This window comes from Rhinoraja longicauda, chromosome 1, assembly GCF_053455715.1.
Source record: "Rhinoraja longicauda isolate Sanriku21f chromosome 1, sRhiLon1.1, whole genome shotgun sequence".
Lineage (NCBI taxonomy): Eukaryota > Metazoa > Chordata > Chondrichthyes > Rajiformes > Arhynchobatidae > Rhinoraja > Rhinoraja longicauda.
In genome coordinates this window covers 6,796,420-6,815,645 of record NC_135953.1, presented here as the reverse complement: position 1 = coordinate 6,815,645, position 19,226 = coordinate 6,796,420, and the positions used below count along the sequence as shown (strand labels likewise).

Here is a 19,226-nt window from a genome sequence, read left to right as displayed (position 1 = left end):
GCCGAAGGGCCTGTTTCCGCGCTGTATCTCTAAATCTAAAAATCTAAGATGTGCAGGGCAATTTGTTTACACAGAGGGGTAGTGGATGCCTAGAATGTGCTTCCCGGGATGGTAGTGGAGGCAGAAACGATAGTGACACTTTAGTGGCTTTTAGATAGGCATGTGTAAAATATAGTTAGGATGTACTTCGGTGCACGTGACAATTAACTAAACTATTGGGATGGCGGAAACAGACTGAATCAGGCTTTCAAACTGTGTAAGAAGGAACTGCAGATGCTAGTTTAAACCAAAGATAGACACAAAAAGCTGGAGTAACTCAGCGGGGACAGGCAGCATCTCTGGAGAGAAGGAAGGGGTGACTTTTCGGGTGATCTGAACAAGGGTCTGGACCCGAAACATCACCCATCCCTTGTCTCCAGAGATGCTGCCTGTCCCCGCTGAGTTACTCCAGCTTTTTGTGTCTCTCTCAGGCTTTCAAACTCACTTGAAAGAAACTAATTTGTCGGCCATGAAGGAAATGGAACTATCCAGATTACTGCAAGCATGGACTGAGGAGGCGGTGCTGTAACATTCTGTGATTAAAAGTCATTTAGACAGGTACATGATAGGAAAGATTTCGAGCAGTATCTCGAGGGAGGACTGGGTACAGTGGATGTTGTAAGGATGTTTCCACTGGTGGGAGAGTCTCGGACCAGAGGGCACAGCCTCAGAATAAAAGGACGTGCCTTTAGAATGGAGATGAGGAGGAATTTCTTTAGCCAGGGGGTGGTGAATCTGTAGAATCCATTGCCAGAGACGCCGGTGTACACATTGGGTGTTTGTAAAGCGGAGATTGATAGGTTCTCTTATTAGTACGGGTGTCAGGGGTTACGGGGAGAAGGCAGGAGAATGGGGTTGGGAGGGAGAGATAGATCAGCCATGATTGAATGGCGGAGCGGACTTGATGGTCCGAATGGCCTAATTCTGCTTCGACATCAGGATCTTATGGATATGGGCCAAATGCAGGCAAATGGGACTGGCATTGATGGGTCCTGTTGGATGGCAGGGTTGAATTGGGCTGAAGGGCTTGTGCCTGTGCTGTATGACACTATGGCTCCACTTGTGTAAGAGAGGGGTTGATGGTCAGCATGGATGCAATGGGCCGAATAGAGCCTGTTTCCATGCTGGATAGAAACATAGAAAATAGGTGCAGGAGGAGGCCATTTGGTCCTTCGAGCCAGCACCGCCATTCATTGTGATCATGGCTGATCGTCCACAATCAGTAACCCGTGCCTGCCTTCTCCTCATATCCCTTGATTCCACTAGCCCCTGGAGCTCTATCTAACTCTCTTTTAAATTCATCCAGTGAATTGGCCTCCACTGCCCTCTGTGGCAGAGAATTCCACAAATTCACAACTCTCTGGGTGAAAAAGGTTTCTTCTCACCTCAGTTTTAAATGGCCTCCCCTTTATTCTAAGACTGTGGCCCCTGGTTCTGGACTTCCCTCTACATTGGGAACATTTTTCCTGCATCTAGCTTGTCCAGTCCTTTTATAATTTTATACGTCTCTATAAGATCCCCTCTCATCCTTCTAAACTCCAGTGAATACAAGCCCAGTCTTTCCAATCTTTCCTCATATGACAGTCCCGCCATCCCGGGGATTAACCCCGTGACCCTACGCTGCACTGCCTCAATAGCAAGGACGTCCTTCCTCAATTAGGAGACCAAAACTGGTGACTCTAGACCAAAACCCATTAGGTGTGGGAGCAAAATGAGAGGGTTGACCAGCCTTCTTCTGTTCAATCTGTACCTATTACAGTTTACCACACTGGGTATGAAGAAGACTCTTGACCCGAAACATCACCTATCTGTTGCCTCCATAGATGCTGTCTTATCCCGTTGAGAGTTACTCCATCACTTTGTGTTTTTCTCAAAACTCACCATCTGTAGTTCCTTATTATACCTTAGGGCGGCACGGTGGCGCAGCGGTAGGATTACTGCCTTTCCAGCGAATGCAAAGCCGGAGACCCGGGTTCAATCCCGACTACGGGTGCTGTCCGTATGGAGTTTGTACGTTCTCCCCGTGACCTGCGTGGGTTTTCTCCGAGATCTTCGGTTCCCTTCCCACACTCCAAAGACGTACAGGATTTGTAGGGTTAAGATTTTTTTTTAGATTTAGAGATACAGCGCGGAAACAGGCCCTTCGGCCCACCGAGTCCGCACTGCCCAGCGATCCCCGCACAGATGTGCAGCACTTTGGTCAACGTGGGTTGTTTTTAAATGTGCTATACAAATAAAATTGACTTGACTTGACTTGACTAACACTATCCTACACACACTAGGGACAATTTTTACATTTACCCTGTCAATTAACCTACAAACCTGTACGTCTTTGGAGTGTGGGAGGAAACCGAAGATCTCGGAGAAAACCCATGCAGGTCACGGGGAGAACGTACAAACTCCGTACAGACGGCGCCCGTAGTCAGGATCGAACCTGAGTCTCCAGCGCTGCATTCGCTGTAAGGCAGCAACTCTACCGCTGTGCCACCGTGCCCCAGGTATCTGGCGCTGTAAGGCAGCAACTCTACCAGGTGCACCACTAGGGTTGCCAACTGTCCCGTATTAGCCAGGTAATCCCGTATTTTGCACTAAAGTGGTTTGTCCCGTACGGGACCGCCCTTGTTCCATATTAGGCACTGTTGGCGCTGTAGGCCCGGACACTGTAGGCCCGGACATTGTAGGCCCAGACACTGTAGGCCCGGACACTGTAGGCCCGGACGGCGCTGTAGGCCCAGACACTGTAGCCTGGGGGCCGCTGTAGTCCCGGACAGTGTAGGCCCGGGCTCCGCCTAACAGAGGTTGCGTAGCAACCCGCCTCCCGGCCCGTGGGAGCACGTGGCCGCTGGCTGGGTGAGGTCACGTGGGGCGCGGGGCGGTGACGTCACCTTTTGTCCCTTATTTTGGAGTGAGGAAGTTGGCAACCCTCTGCACCACTGTGCAGATCTTTGCTCTTTCCCAGGTTTGCAATAAACTACAACAGTTTTGCAGACACACAGGCATTCCTGGTTTTGATGAGACTGCACACCGAGCGAACTGGGGCTTTGTGAGAAAACAATAACAAATTAACAGATATGCGTACATCTCCCCTGTAGCTGATGCTGAGTTCCTCAGCTACATCCGTTTGCCTTTTTAGACTAGCTGTGTGTTTACACAAAACCCTCTGGTGCGACTTTTAAACTCACGTTGCAAGTACCTGGGTATCATTAAAATGCTAATTTAATAAGATCAAAATATGAAAATTCATCTCTTTTATTTTGCACTGCACTGCACAATCGTAGAGTCCGGATATTAACAGCTTCGGTGGTGAAGCATAGGTTTCTGTTGTGTGTGGGTGTTTTAATATTGAAATCGTCATGCATGACTTTGTTCAGAGTTAGCTGTAACAATAAGGTGCAGCTCGGAGGAGTCACGTTACCACGTAAAGGGAAGATTTTCACCCAGAGAGTTGTGAATCTGTGGGATTCTCTGCTGCGGAAGGCAGTGGAGGCCAATTCTCTGAATGTTTTCAAGAGAGAGTTAGATTTAGGTCAGCCATGATCGCATTGAATGGCGGTGCTGGCTCGAAGGGCTGAATGGCCTACTCCTGCACCTATTGTCTATTGTCTATTGTCTATTGAATCAAGGGTTATGGGGAGAAAGCAGGAACGGGGCACTGATTTTGGATGATCAGCCATGATCATATTGAATGCCGGTGCTGGATCGAAGGGCCGAATGGCCTACTCCTGCACCTATTTTCTATGTTTCTATGAATAGGCAATTTAAATAATTCTGACTGATCCAGATAAGTTGAAGTGGATGTCTGAAGAAGGGTGTCGACCTGAAACGTCACCCATTCCTTCTCTCCAGAGATGCTGCCGATCCCACTGTTACTCCAGCAGTTTGTTTTAGTTTTTAGTTTTAGTTTTAGAGATACAACACGGAAACAGGCCCATCAGTCCACTGAGTCCGCGCCGACCAGCGAACCCCACACACTATCCTACGCACACTGGGGACAACTAACTATTTTTATCGAAGCCACGTAACCTACGTCTTTCGAATGTGGGAGGACCTGGAGAAAACCCACGCAGGTCCACAACTCCACACAGACAGCTCCTGTGGTCAGGATCGAACCTGGGTCTCTGGCGCTGTGAAGCATCAACACTACCGCTGCGCCACAGTGTCTCCCCTTGCATCTGTGCACGGTAGATGGCTCGATTGTAATCATGTCCTTCCGCTGACTGGTTAGCACGCAACCATTCCTTCTCTCCAGAGACGCTGCCTGACCCGCTGAGTTACTCCAGCATTTTGTGTCTTCCTTTGAGTTAAACCAGCATCTGCAGTTTTCTTTCCCAAAAGCTTTTCCCCGTTCCTTGGTACAAGTGACAATAAACTCAACTAAACTAAACTAAACTGATCACACAAACCAGCCTCCCTTCCATTGACTCCACGCTGCCTCGGCAAGGCCAGCAGCATCATCAAGGACCAGTCTCACCCCGGCCACTCCCTCTTCTCCCCTCTCCCATCGGGCAAGAGGTACAGAAGTGTGAAAACGCACAGCTCCAGGTTCAGGGACATTTTGTTCCCGTCTGTTATCAGGCAACTGAACTGCTCTCTCGACATCTAGAATGCAGTCCTGACTTCCCATCTACCTCATTGAAGACCTTTGAACTATCTTTAATCGGACTATATCGGTGTTCAGTGATATGACTTTTCACTAAATGGTGTGCCCTTTATTCTTTATCTGTGGGCGGCTTGATTGTAATCTTGCATAGTCGTTTCTTTGATTGGATGGCACACAAGCAAAAGCTTTTCACTGTACCTCGCTCGGTATACGTGCCAATAATATACTAAACTAAACTGAACTAGTGTGGCGAGGAGGAGCGTGAACAGGCTCTGATGTGGATTAAATGCAAGCAGGACAATTTGCAAGTTAATTATGGATCAGTCAGCAAACGTCAGAATTAGAGAGTTGTCGCATTGAAATCTAACTTGAGAACTTGGGAACATAATCTAGCCTGACGCGCCACTACTCTACTGTATCATTGATGCCTTTGGGATCATTCTGGCTACGGAACGCAAAGCATCCACAGGGGATACTTGTTCAAGGTGTGCGTGGAATCGGCATTGAAATGCCTCTTGCAAAGCGTTGCAGAAAACACCTTAATCTACCTCATTGGAGACCCTCGGACTATCTTTGATCGGACTTTACTGGATTTAACTTACACTAAACATTATTTGGCCTTTCGGCCCACCGGGCCCGCGCCGACCAGCGATCCCCGCACATTAACACTATCCTACACCCACTAGGGACATTTTTTTTACATTTACCAAGCCAATTAACCTACAAACCTGTTCGTCTTTGGGAGTGTGGGAGGAAACCGAAGATCTTGGAGAAAACCCACACGGGTCACGTAGTCGGGATGGAACCCGGGTCTCCGGCGCTGCGTTCGCTGTAAGGCAGCAACTCTACCGCTGCGCCACCGTGGCCCCCCCATCTCTTGTACTTAAAGCAGTCTAAGCCCAATTCCCATAATTGAACCTTTTCTAACGTTTCACGTCGTTGTGTGAAGGCGCATGGCCCAAGGCCAATCGTTCTTCGTGTTGCCTGAACAGGAGCTGAAATGTGTGTCTTTGTTGTGCTGGTGTTTGAAAGAGTCTGATGAAGTTTATAGTTACTGTCGATTTATCGATATCCTTTAATTACCAGCTCATCAATCAATGGCAACCAAGTATTGTGTACTGCGGCTTTTGTAGGACTTTAGTTTGGTCGCATTTGCATGATTCTGTGCAGTTCCGGTCGCCCCTTTACAGGAAGGACGAGGAGGCTTTGCAAAGGGAGCAGACGAGGTTTACCCGAGTGTCTCCTTGATTAGATGCTATTAGCTATTAGCTGACCTCCACTTTAGATAGTTCCTCTGTCCCTCTCTTCCCCTCCCCCTTCCCAGATATCCCACTATCTTCCTGTCTCCACCTATATCCTTCCTTTGTCCCGCCCCCCTGACATCAGTCTGAAGAAGGGTCTCGACCTGAAACATCACCCATTCCTTCTCTCCTGAGATGCTGCCTGACCTGCTGAGTTACTCCAGCATATTGTGAATAAATACCTTCGACAGCATCTGCAGTTATTTTCTACAATTAGCTGGAAGGAGATATTTAGATTTAGGTTTCAGAGATACACTGTGACTTGGCCTCTCGAGTCCACTCCGCCATTCAATCATGGCTGACCTCTGCCTCCTAATCCCATTTTTCTGCCTTCTCCCCATAACCCTTGACACCCGTTCCAATCAAGAATTTGTCTATCTCTGCCTTAAAAATATCCACTGACTCGGCCTCCACAGCCCTCTGTGGCAATGAGTTCCACAGATTAACTACCCTCTGCCTAAAGAAGTTCCTTCTCACCTCCATTTTTAAAAGAGCGCCCTTTAATTCTGAGGCTGTGCCCTCTGGTCCTAGACTCTCCCACCAGTGGAAACATCCTCTCCACATCCACTCTATCCAAGTCTTTCATTATTCTGTAAGTTTCAATGAGGTCCCCCACTCAATCTTCTACACTCCAGCGAGTACAGCCCCAGTGCCAACAAACGCTCATCATATGTGAACTCACTCGTTCCTGGGATCATTCTTGTAAACTTCCTCTGGACCCTCTCCAGAGCCAGCACACCCTTCCTCAGATACGGGACCCAGATTTTTTAGATTTAGATTTAGATTTAGAGATACAGCGCAGAAACAGGCCCTTCGGCCCACCGGGTCCGCGCCGCCCAGCGATCCCCGCACACTAACACTATCCTACACCCACTAGGGACAATTTTTACATTTGCCCTGCCAATTAACCTACATACCTGTACGTCCTTGGAGTGTGGGAGGAAACCGAAGATCTTGGAGAAAACCCACGCAGGTCACGGGGAGAACGGTCAAACTCCGTACAGACGGCGCCCGTAGTCAGGATCGAACCTGAGTCTCCGGCGCTGCATTCGCTGTAAGGCAGCAACTCTACCGCTGCGCCACCGTGCTCAAAGTACTCCAAATTGAGGATTTACCTTCCTCTACCGCTGCACCACTCTGCCGCTGCACGGTATTGGAAAACCGTGGATTGTTTTCTCTGGAGCATCGAGGGTTGAGGGAAGACCTGATGGAGGTTTAGGAACGATAGTGTGTGGTTTACACCAAAGATATTCTTGGGTGGTGAATCAGTGGAACTCATTGCCACAGACGGCTGTGGAGGCCAAGTCAATGGATATTTTTAAGGCAGAGATTGACAGGTTGTTGATTAGTGCGGGTGTCAGGGGTTATGGGGAGAAGGCAGGAGAATGGGGTTGAGAGGGAAAGATAGATCAGCCACGATTGAATGGGCCGAATGGCCTAATTCTACTCCTGGAACTTACGAACTTATGAATTTGAATCACACAATTCAATTTGTGCAAACGTCCCTCTGAAACAACTCAGGCGTGACTTTTTCTGCATGACCTAGAGCGATGGAAGTGACTTGAAGCTCAGGCCAGGTGCCTTTTGATATTTGTCACGGTGTGTCCTGAATTTTACCTCGCTGGTTGCCATGGAAACATGACTGTAGTGGTGATGGTCCGGTACCCTTGTCTGGCAAGCAGCGGCCTGTGAATCTTCGCACTACCTGTTGGCCTCCTTTTTATTGCGAACATTGTATCTCATGCGCAATTTTCTCTTCACCCAGAGGGCAGTTCAGCATCCGGACATCATATTAATTTTGGTGCAGTTTGCTAATTCGGTTGTTGGTCGAAATTCAACCTGCAAGTGTGGAGTGTTGATTGGACTGGACACAAACGTTATTAACTTCCAACCAAAGGGTGTGGAATTTTTATCAGCAATATTAAAACTCATAGGCTAGGGTTGCCAACCGTCCCGTATTAGCCGGGACATCCCGCATATTGGGCAACATTGATTTGTCCCGTATGGTACCGCCCTTGTCCCCTATTAGGCCCGGGGGGGGGCGCTGTAGGCCCAGACAGTGTAGGTCCAGACAGTGTAGGCCCAGACAGTGTAGGCCCAGACAGTGTAGGTCCAGACAGTGTAGGTCCAGACAGTGTAGGCCCAGACAGTGTAGGCCCAGACAGTGTAGGTCCAGACAGTGTAGGCCCAGACAGTGTAGGTCCAGACAGTGTAGGTCCAGACAGTGTAGGCCCAGACAGTGTAGGCCCAGACAGTGTAGGTCCAGACAGTGTAGGTCCAGACAGTGTAGGCCCAGACAGTGTAGGCCCAGACAGTGTAGGCCCAGACAGTGTAGGTCCAGACAGTGTAGGCCCAGACAGTGTAGGCCCAGACGGTGTAGGCCCAGACACTGTAGGTCAAGACAGTGTAGGCCCAGACACTGTAGGTCTAGACAGTGTAGGCCCAGACACTGTAGGTCAAGACTGTAGGCCCAGACACTGTAGGTCTAGACAGTGTAGGCCCAGACACTGTAGGCCCAGACGGTGTAGGCCCAGACACTGTAGGTCTAGACAGTGTAGGTCCAGACACTGTAGGTCTAGACAGTGTAGGCCCAGACACTGTAGGTCAAGACAGTGTAGGCCCAGACACTGTAGGTCAAGACAGTGTAGGCCCAGACACTGTAGGTCTAGACAGTGTAGGCCCAGACACTGTAGGTCAAGACAGTGTAGGCCCAGAGGCCCGGGCGCCACCTGACAGAGGTTGCTGAGCAACCCGCATCCCGGCCTGGGAGGCCGCCATTGGTGGAGCGGGAGCACGGGGCCGCTGGCTGGGCGAGGTCAAGTGGGGCGCGGGGCGGTGACATCACCTTGTCCCTTATTTGGGAGTGAGATAGTTGCACTCCTAGACACGGCAGAAGAAAGAAAGCTGATGGCAATGGCAAACAGACTCTTCGATGGACTTAAAAAGCTGGAGTAATTCAGCAGGTCTTTCGTTTAGTTTAGAGTAAGAAAATAACTGCAGATGCTGGTACAAATCGAAGGTATTTATTCACAGAATGCTGGAGTAACTCAGCAGGTCAGGCAGCATCTCAGGAGAGAAGGAATGGGTGACGTTTCGGGTCGAGACCCTTCTTCAGACTGTTTAGTTTAGTTTAGCAATACAGCGTGGAAACAGGCCCTTCGGCCCACCAAGACCGCACTGACCAGCGAGCCCCGTACACTTGCACAATCCTACACACACTTGGGACAATTTTCAATTATACCAAGCCAATTAACCTACTAAATTGTACGTCTTTGGAGTGTGAGAGGAAACCGGATATCCCGGAGAAAACCCATGGGTGGAACGTACAAACTCCGGACAAACAAGCACTCATGGCCAGGATCGAACCCGGGTCTCTGACGCTGTGAGTCAGCAACTCTACCGCTGCACCACCGTGCCGGTCCTAGGTCCTGCAACAACTATCCATATTCTCCAGAGATGCTGCCTGACCTGCGCAGTTACGCCAGCACTTTGTGTCCTTTTGTGTATGAATCAGCATCTGCAGTTCTTTCTATATTTAGACTATTCTCAAGGGTTGGTATCTCAATGGCACGAAATAAGGGCCAAGGATAACTTGTTTCAAATCTAGTTTTGGAGCCATAAAGTCATACGGCACAGAAACAGGCCCTTCGGCCCAGCTAGTCCATGCCGACTAAGATGCCATATCTGCATTAGTCCCACCTGCCTGCATTTGGCCCATCTCGCACTAAACCTTTCCTTACCATGAACCTGTCCAAATGTCTTTTAAATGTTATGGTACCTGTCTGAACAGCACAGTAGGGCGGGACGGTGGCACAACGGGAGAGTTGCTGCCCTACTCCAGAGACCCAGGTTCGATCCTGACCACGGGCGCTGTCTGTACGGAGTTTGTACGTTCTCCCCATGACCCGCGTGGGTTTTCTCCGGGAGCTCTGGTTTCCTCCCACACTCCAAAGACGTGCAGGTTTGCAGGTTAATTGGCTTTGATAGCGGAGTCAGGGGGTATGGGGAGAGGGCAGGAACGGGGTACTGATTGAGAATGATCAGCCATGATCACATTGAATGGCGGTGCTGGCTCGAAGGGCCGAATGGCCTCCTCCTGCACCTATTGTCTATTGAACTAATCCGAATCTGGATCTGAATCTTTTGCACTGATTTCTCTCGCCTGGCAGATTGGCTTGACATCCACCACAGCTGCAATGACTACATTCAGGCTGGCACTCAAGGACTACTGATGAGGAGATTTCTGTTTGCAATTTTGAATCTCTTCAGCTGGCGTGTGCGTGAGCTTAGTTTTAATATTTTTCCTTCGGATAATAGATGGTATTTGCCATGAGAATGCAAATATTGGAGTTGGATTTCCAGCAGAAAACAGTGGAATGTTCAAAAATCATATTTGCTTAAGTATAAAGGGATCAGTATTTTGAATGGTAAATAACAGAGTTTGAACTCTGACTGATGATTCATTTTATTAACAGTTGGTTTTGTTTTTAACCCGTTATCTCACTGCACTCGTGAAGAGGGTGGGGGGGGGGGGGGGGGGGGAAGGAAGAAATGCTCGGCCGGTCTTAGCAGCATGGGTTAAAAATTCCACAGTCCCTGTCCAGCTTTCCTTTCGTTAATTGGCGTGCTTGAGAGACGTGAGGGAGAGTGGAGCCATCAGAATGCCAAAATGGAGGGCTGTCTTTCTCTTAGTTTTGTTTAGTTTAGTTTGGAGATACAGCACGAAAACAGGCTCTTCGACCCACCGGGTCCGCGCCGACCAGCGATCCCCGCACACTAATCTTATCGAAACGTATAAGATTATTAAGGGGTTGGACACGTTAGAGGCAGGAAACATGTTCCCAATGTTGGGGGAGTCCAGAACAAGGGGCCACAGTTTAAGAATAAGGGGTAGGCCATTTAGAACGGAGATGAGGAAAAACTTTTTCAGTCAGAGAGTTGTGAATCTGTGGAATTCTCTGCCTCAGAAGGCAGTGGAGGCCAATTCTCTGAATGCATTCAAGAGAGAGCTAGATAGAGCTCTTAAGGATAGCGGAGTCAGGGGGTATGGGGAGAAGGCAGGAACGGGGTACTGATTGAGAATGATCAGCCATGATCACATTGAATGGCGGTGCTGGCTCGAAGGGCCAAATGGCCTCCTCCTGCACCTATTGTCTATTGTCTATTGTCTAACACGATCCTACACACACAAGGGACAATTTACACTTATACCAAGCCAGTTAACCTACAAACCTGTACGTCTTTGGAGCGTGGGAGGAAACCAAAGATCTCGGAGGAAACCCAAGGAAGGTAACTGGAAGAACATACAAAGTCCGTACAGACAGCGCCCGTAGTCGGGATCGAACTCGGGTCTCCGGCGCTGCAAGCGCTGTAAGGCAGCAACTCTACCGCCGCGCCACCGTGACCGTCCTTGCGCACCATCCTGCGGCTTACTAAATGGAACTCGTACCTCATCATAAACATTTATGACGTTTTAGCTCATTAACCGAGTTTATTGTAAATTTGACTGCCAAGAAACTGAAAGCATTGTTTTTATGAGTTCCCTCACCAGCCTCTCACTCTCCCCCACTCTTCTCAGGTAGAGCAGGCTAGTACTTTACTCGACCAAGAGCACCCATTGGGCCCAAACCTCTCCTGCATTGGTGCAGCAACCTCTCCTCCCCCTCCCCTCTCCCCAACCCCCTCTCCCCTCCCCCTCCCTCTCCCTCCTCCCCTCCCCCCCCCCCACTCCATCCCCCTCAACCCCCTTATCCTCCCTCTTCCCCCTCCCTCCACCCCCCTCCCTCCCTCCCTCCACCCCCCCTCCCTCCGCCCCCCTCCGTCCCTCCGCCCCTCTCCCTCCGTCCCTCCACCCCTCTCCCTCCCTCTCTCCCTCCCCCCCCCCCTCCCGAGGAGATAGATTTAAACTTTAATATTGTGAATAACTTTTAAAATATGACACCGATTTCAATGAAACTTCTTCCATTAGCACCAAAGGGACGACGGTGAGTAAGGTGGGCCTAAAATTGTCGTGCTATCGTGTGCCGTTTTGACTGTAGTTCAGGAACAAACAAACAAACAAACAAATGAGAGTTTTAGTATATAGATTCCTTGGAGCACAGGCGGATGAGGGCTGATCTTGTCGAGGTGTATGGATCGTGAGAGGAACAGTTAGAGTAAATACCTTTTTCCCAGAGTAGGCGAATCAAGAATAAGAGGACGTCGGTTTAAGGTGAGGGGGGGAGGGGAACCTGAGGAGCAAAGTTTTTGCACAAATGGTGTGGGTATATGGAACGAGCTGCCGGAGGAGGTAGTTGAAGCAGGTACATGGATAGGACAGGTATGGGCCAAATGCGGGCAGGTGGGACTAGTGTAGAGGGTTGGTGTGGACGAGGGGTGGTGTATTTTCACACTGTATGACTATTGATTCCTAATCCGGATTATGTTTTATCTACCTCATTGAAGACCCTCGGATTATCTTTAATCAGATTTCATCTTGCACGATACTAAACCGATGTGAACAGGTGACCGAACCCCAGCATGGACTCAGTGGGCCGAAAGGCCTGTGTCCGTGCTCATCTTTCAACTACACCAAACCATCTCTTCCTCTGTTCACGACTGTTTTTATTTTTATTAATCAAAAATATTTATTCAAATATTAAAATAATATATACAATACAATAAAACCAAAACAGAACTCACCACCATAATACAAGACAAACAATAAACTATTATACAACTGTCTTACACTCCTTGTCCACGATGCATCCAACCCCTTGCGGTGCCCAGCGGTCCCGGAAATCCCCCAGGGTGCCCGTGGACAGCGCGCGGTCCCTCTCCAACACCACCCGGGCCTGGACGGACGTAATCCCGGAAAAGGGGCAGGCAGCCGGCTCGGGCAGAGCCCTCTTCCGCCTGGCGCCGTGACTCACGGATGGCCAGCTTGGCCAGGCCCAGGAGCAACCTAACCAGGACATCTTCGGCCCTACCCTCTCCCCCTACGCGCACAGGGTGTCCACAGATGAGGATAGTGGGTGTGAAGTGCAGCCAAGAAGGCAAGGAGCAGCCCCTTTAGATATTGGAACTGGGGGGGATGTGTTCACGACTGTTGGTGGTGAGTGAGCCTAAGTCACGGTGGCGCGGTGGTAGAGTTGCTGCCTCACAGCCAATGCAGCGCCGGAGACCCTGGTTCGATCCCGACTGCGGGTGCTGTCTGTACGGAGTTTGTACGTTCTCCCCGTGACCTGCGTTGGTTTTTTCCGAGGTCTTCGGTTTCCTCCTGCACTCCAAAGACGTGCAGGATTGTAGGTTAATTGGCTTGGTGTAAGTGTAAAACTTGTCCCTAGTGGGTGTAGGATGGCGTTAATGTGTGCGGAAGCTCGCAGGCCCCTGGGTGGGGGCCGACATCGGGAGCTCCGGCAGCGGCAGCGTGTTCGCCCGCCCCGGATCGCGGGGCTTGGGTCGACCCGCCGCGGACCTTTCACCGTCCGGCGCGGCCTGAAATAGGCCGCGGGATTTTCCACCGCCCGGCGGGGGCTTCAATGTCGGGAGCCCCGACCGCCCCGACGTGCAGCGGCAGCGTCTTCGCCCACCCCGGATCGCGGGCCGTGGGTCGGCCCGCCGCGGACCTTTCACCGTCCGGCACGGCCTGGAACGTGGCAACTTCAACAGCCTGACCACGGGAGAAGACGGCAGGGGAAGAGAAAAGACATTCTGGCCTTCCATCACAGTGAGGAGGTGACTGGAGGAGACTCACTGTGAGGGATGGTTCTTTCTGTTTCTTTTTGTTTGATTGTGTGTGTTATTGCTTATTTTTATTGCTCTTGTTGCTGGACTGTGGGTAATCTTTCATTTCACTGCACATTTATGTGTATGTGACAAATAAACTTGACTTGACTTGACTTGATCGCTGGGCGGCGCCGACCCGGTGGGCCGAAGGGCCTGTTTCCGCGCTGTATCTCTAAATCTAAAACTAAAACGAAGTCGCTCCTTCTCCCTTTCCCTCTGCTCGGCACATCGCCAAGGAGCGCTGCAGCCTTGTCTCCTCCCTGCCGTCAATGATACCACCGGAGGGATTGATGAGGGGGGAGTTCCCTTGGCCCATGGCGTGTCGGAGCTGAATTAACATCAGCAGATCTAGCAATTAACTCAGCGGTGCCACTGTAAAGCGTGTAATCTCAGCGATGTGTACAAGCTGATTCAGATTTGTCACGCTGCTGCTGCCTGTTCATGCCCCTGCCCCTCGGTGATGTGATCGCCATCCACTCTCGCCCTTAACAGGGGGAGAGAACAATTCAGCACAGTTTAACAACGGTCTTTAATTTAGCCGGGAGAGCCTTGTGTGTGCAGTGAATGTGCATCACGTCCCCTTTACTGCACAGAGACAGGCTCTCTCTCGCGCTTTGGTGCTCCATGCTAAACAAGATGCCACGCTGGTTTATGTTAAATTATAAGTCCCTTGTTTCCCATCGACCCGATGAGTGCGACATAGAATTACAAGTGCAGCAACCGAGTGGCTGAGTTACAGCCGTCGAGAGAGTTGGACCGCTGATGTGGAGACGTGAATGTGAATGCCACGACCAGCAGCAGAGGGAATCTAAATTAAAGTATTCAATTAAATTTGGGGTCTTAAGAAATAGTCACGGTAATGGTACACATGAAATGACTGCTTTGTCGTAAAGCCTGCATGGTTCACTAATGCCCTTTACAAGAAGAATTCAGCTCTTATTATTAGGTCTTCGGCACGTAAACAGGCCCTTCTGCCCGACTAGTCCATGCTGACCAAGATACCCCACCTAAGCTAGTCCCATTTCCCTGCGTTTTCTGTGAACTTTTTCCCTTGGGTCTACTTGTGCAAATAGTTCCTAAGTTCTTGGAGCAGAATTAAGCCATTTGGCCCGTCAAGTCTAGGCCGCCATTTAATCATGGCTGATCACGAGAAAAAGCTTTTTCATCCTGAGAGTCGTGAATCTGTGCCACAGAGGGCAGTGGAGGCCAATTCACTGGATGAATTTAAAAGGGAGTTAGATAGAGCTCCAGGGGCTTGTGGAATCAAGGGATACGGGGAAAAGGCAGGAACGGGTTACTGATTGTGGACGATCAGCCATGATCACAATGAATGGCGGTCCTGGCTCGAAGGGCCAAAATGGCCTCCTCCTGCACCTATTTTCTATGTTTCTATCTATGTCTCCCTCCTAACCCCATTCTCCTGCCTTCTCCCCATAACCCCTGACACCTGTACTAATCAGACCTCTGGACCCAACTTCGGTTTCCTCCCACACTCCAAAGACGTACAGGTATGTAGGTTAATTGGCTGGGTAAATGTAAAAATTGTCCCTAGTGGGTGTAGGATAGTGTTAATGTGCGGGGATCACTGGGCGGCACGGATTTGGAGGGCCGAAAAGGCCTGTTTCCGGCTGTATATATGTGATATGATATGATAACTCATCCAATGCTGACCAATATCCCCCCCCTCTAAGCTAGTCCTACTTGCCTGCATTTGGCCCTATCCCTCCGACCCTTTCCATTCCATATATCTCTCCATGTTTCTGTTATAGTATCGTGCCTGAATCACCTCCATGCTGCGTAGATGTACCACCGTCGGTTTCCATGAGAACCTTTCCCCCTCTTGCCTTAAACATCTCCCCTCGAGTTCCTGATTCCTCAACCCTGGGCAAAAGCCTCTGTACATCCACCCCATCTATTTCCCTCTTTACACGCTGCCAGGGGTGGTGGTGGTGACAAGGACAACGTGTCCATTCTAAGTAGCGTTGCCCAACACTCTATGCGTTGCACCACGTTTAATTTTTTAGTTTAGAGGTGCATAGAAACATAGAAACATAGAAAATAGGTGCAGGAGTAGGCCATTCGGCCCTTCGAGCCTGCACCGCCGTTCAATATGATCATGGCTGATCATCCAACTCAGTATCCCGTACCTACCTTCTCTCCATACCCCCTGATCCCTTTAGCCACAAGGGCCACATCTAACTCCCTCTTAAATATAGCCATTGAACTGGCCTCAACTACCTTCTGTGGCAGAGAATTCCACAGATTCACCACTCTCTGTGTGAAAAAAAACTTTCTCATCTCGGTCCTAAAAGACTTCCCCCTTATCCTTGAACTGTGACCCCTTGTTCTGGATATCCTTAAACTGTGACCCCTTGTTCTGGACTGTGACCCCTTGTTCTGGATTTCTGCAGGGCAGAAACAGGCCCTTCGGCCCACCGACCAGCGATCCCGTGCACACTAGCACTGTCCTACACACACTAGGGGACAATTTACAATTCACAGAAGCCAGTTAACCTACAAACCTGATCGGCGATTGGAAGGCGGGAGGAAACCGGAGATCACGGGGAGAACGTGTAAACTCCGGACAGACAAGCAGCCGTGGTCAGGATGGAACCGGGATCTTTGGCGCTGTGAGGCAGCAAGCCCACCACTGCGCCACCGTGCCGCCCCGCTGTGGGACTGACCTTTAAGGGGTTGGACAGGTTAGATGCAGGAAGATTGTTCCCGATGTTGGGGAAGTCCAGAACAAGGGGGTCACAGTTTAAGGATAAGGGGGCAGTCTTTTAGGACCGAGATGGGAAAGTTTTTTTTCACACAGAGAGTGGTGAATCTGTGGAATTCTCTGCCACAGAAGGTAGTTGAGGCCAGTTCATTGGCTATATTTAAGAGGGAGTTAGATGTGGCCCTTGTGGCTAAAGGGATCAGGGGGGTATGGAGAGAAGGCAGGTACGGGATACTGAGTTGGATGATCAGCCATGATCATATTGAATGGTGGTGCAGGCTCGAAGGGCCGAATGGCCTACTCCTGCACCTATTTTCTATGTTTCTATGTTTCTATGTTAAGAGAGTGTGCAGTATTGGAGAGTAATGTCCACGTAGCAATCAGGATCCTCTTGAGATGAAGGCCAACTATTCCATTTGGCCTTTTTTGATTGCTTTTCTCAGGCTTTGATGTGAATCGTTAATCTCTCTCTCTCTCTCTCTCTCTCTCTCTCTCTCTCTCTCTCTCTCTCTCTCTCTCTCTCTCTCTCTCTCTCTCTGCCTCCCTTACCTGCCATCCCCGTTTGCTGATGCTGTTGGTTTGGTGTTTGCCTTTGATAATCGTCCAATTGTTTCTCCCCACTCTCTGCAGGGTCTTCCTACGAGCGATCAACCAGTACGCAGAAACGTTGAATAAAATGTTTTTGAACAGCCTGAGCTTTGAACTGCAGGTACGTTCAAAGGAACAACGTTTTACAACCGGGGATGGGTGATGTCTGCTTATCTCCACTGTCACACACAGCAACTCTATAGAGAGTTCCAGCCTTTGTACTCGAACTACAGAATGTGTGTACGTGTCTTAGAAGTCACAGAGTCACAGAGTGGTACAGTGTGGAAACAGGCCCTTCAACCCAACTTGCCCACACCGCCCAACAATGTCCCAGCTACACTAGTCCCACCTGCCTGCGTTTGGTCCATATCCCTCCAAACCTGTCCTATCCATCTAGAAACATAGAAACTTAGAAAATAGGTGCAGGAGGAGGCCATTCGGCCCTTCGAGCCTGCACCGCCATTCAATATGATCATGGCTGATCATCCAACTCAGTATCCCGTACCTGCCTTCTCTCCATACCCCCTGATCCCTTTAGCCACAAGGGCCACATCTAACTCCCTCTTAAATATAGCCAATGAACTGGCCTCAACTATCTTCTGCGGCAGAGAATTCCACAGATTCACCACTCTCTGTGTGAAAAAAAACATTCTCATCTCGGTCCTAAAAGACTTCCCCCTTATCCTTAAAGGGGATTATCCTTATATTATCTGGATATGGATTATCCTTATCCATTGGAACCTAATCAGATGTACAGCACTTTGGTCAACGTGGGTTATTTTTAAATGTGCTATACAAATAAAATTGACTTGACTTGACTTGACTTGACTTAAACTGTGACCCCTTGTTCTGGACTTCCCCAACATCGGGAACAATCTTCCTGCAACAATCTTCCAGCCTGTCCAACCCCTTAACAGTGAGGCCATCATGTGTAATGCCGTCGGGTGGCGCAGCGGTAGAGTTGCTGCCTCACAGCGCCAGAGACCCGGTTTCGTTCCTGACTACGAGTACTGTTTGTACGGAGTCTGTGCGTTCTCCCTGCGACCTGCTTGGGTTGTCTCCGGGTGCTCTGGTTTCCTTCGACACTCAAAGACGTGCAGGTTTGTCGGTTGTAGGAAGGAACTGCAGAAGCCGGTTTACAGCGAAGATGGACGCAAAATGTTAGAGTAACTCAGCGGCACAGGCAACATCTCTGGAGAGAAGGATTGGGTGAAGTTTCAGGTCTGAAGAAGGTTCTTGACCAAAAACGTCGCCCATTCCGTCTCTCCAGATATGCTCCCTGTCCCGCTGAGTTACTACAGCATTTTGTGCCCATTTCCAAGTTTATAGGTTAACTGGTTTTTGTAAATTCTAAATTCTCTCGGTGCGTAGGGTAGTGCTGCTGTTCGGGCTGATTGCTGGTCGGCACGGACTCGACGGGCTGAAAGGCCAGTTTCCGCGCTGTATCTCTAAAGTGTAAGCCACTGGAATGTTGGCCTTCATAACAAGAGGAGTTGAGTATAGGAGCAAAGAGGTCCTTCTGCAGTTGTACAGGGCCCTAGTGAGACCGCACCTGGAGTACTGTGTGCAGTTTTGGTCTCCAAATTTGAGGAAGGATATTCTTGCTATTGAGGGCGTGCAGCGTAGGTTCACTAGGTTAATTCCCGGAATGGCGGGACTGTCATATGTTGAAAGACTGGAGCGACTAGGCTTGTATACACTGGAATTTAGAAGGATGAGAGGAGATCTTATCGAAACGTATAAGATTATTAAGGGGTTGGACACGTTAGAGGCAGGAAACATGTTCCCAATGTTGGGGAGTCCAGAATCAGGGCCACAGTTTAAGAATAAGGGGTAGGCCATTTAGAACGGAGATGAGGAAAAACCTTTTCAGTCAGAGAGTTGTGAATCTGTGGAATTCTCTGCCTCAGAAGGCAGTGGAGGCCAATTCTCTGAATGCATTCAAGAGAGAGCTAGATAGAGCTCTTAAGGATAGCGGAGTCAGGGGGTATGGGGAGAAGGCAGGAACGGGGTGCTGATTGAGAATGATCAGCCATGATCACATTGAATGGCGGTGCTGGCTCGAAGGGCCGAATGGCCTCCTCCTGCACCTATTGTCTGTTGTCCATTGTACAGATCACGCATTCCCCCATCACCATGATCTCCTCTGTATACGTGACGCCATAATACTGCACGCTGTAATCTTTCTAAACTCTTCTGTCCCCTTCTT

At 49.7% G+C, this 19,226-nt stretch overlaps 1 protein-coding gene across 1 annotated transcript in view; it reads left to right on the top strand.

Moving 5' to 3' along the window:
- LOC144598346 (dedicator of cytokinesis protein 2-like) overlaps nt 1-19,226 on the top strand; it is an 894,447-nt gene that overhangs the window by 710,918 nt on the left and 164,303 nt on the right. Inside the window, exon 30 of the mRNA XM_078408406.1 lies at nt 17,060-17,138. Within this exon, the coding sequence (XP_078264532.1) occupies nt 17,060-17,138 (79 nt within the window). The remainder of the gene's footprint in view (nt 1-17,059; nt 17,139-19,226) is intronic.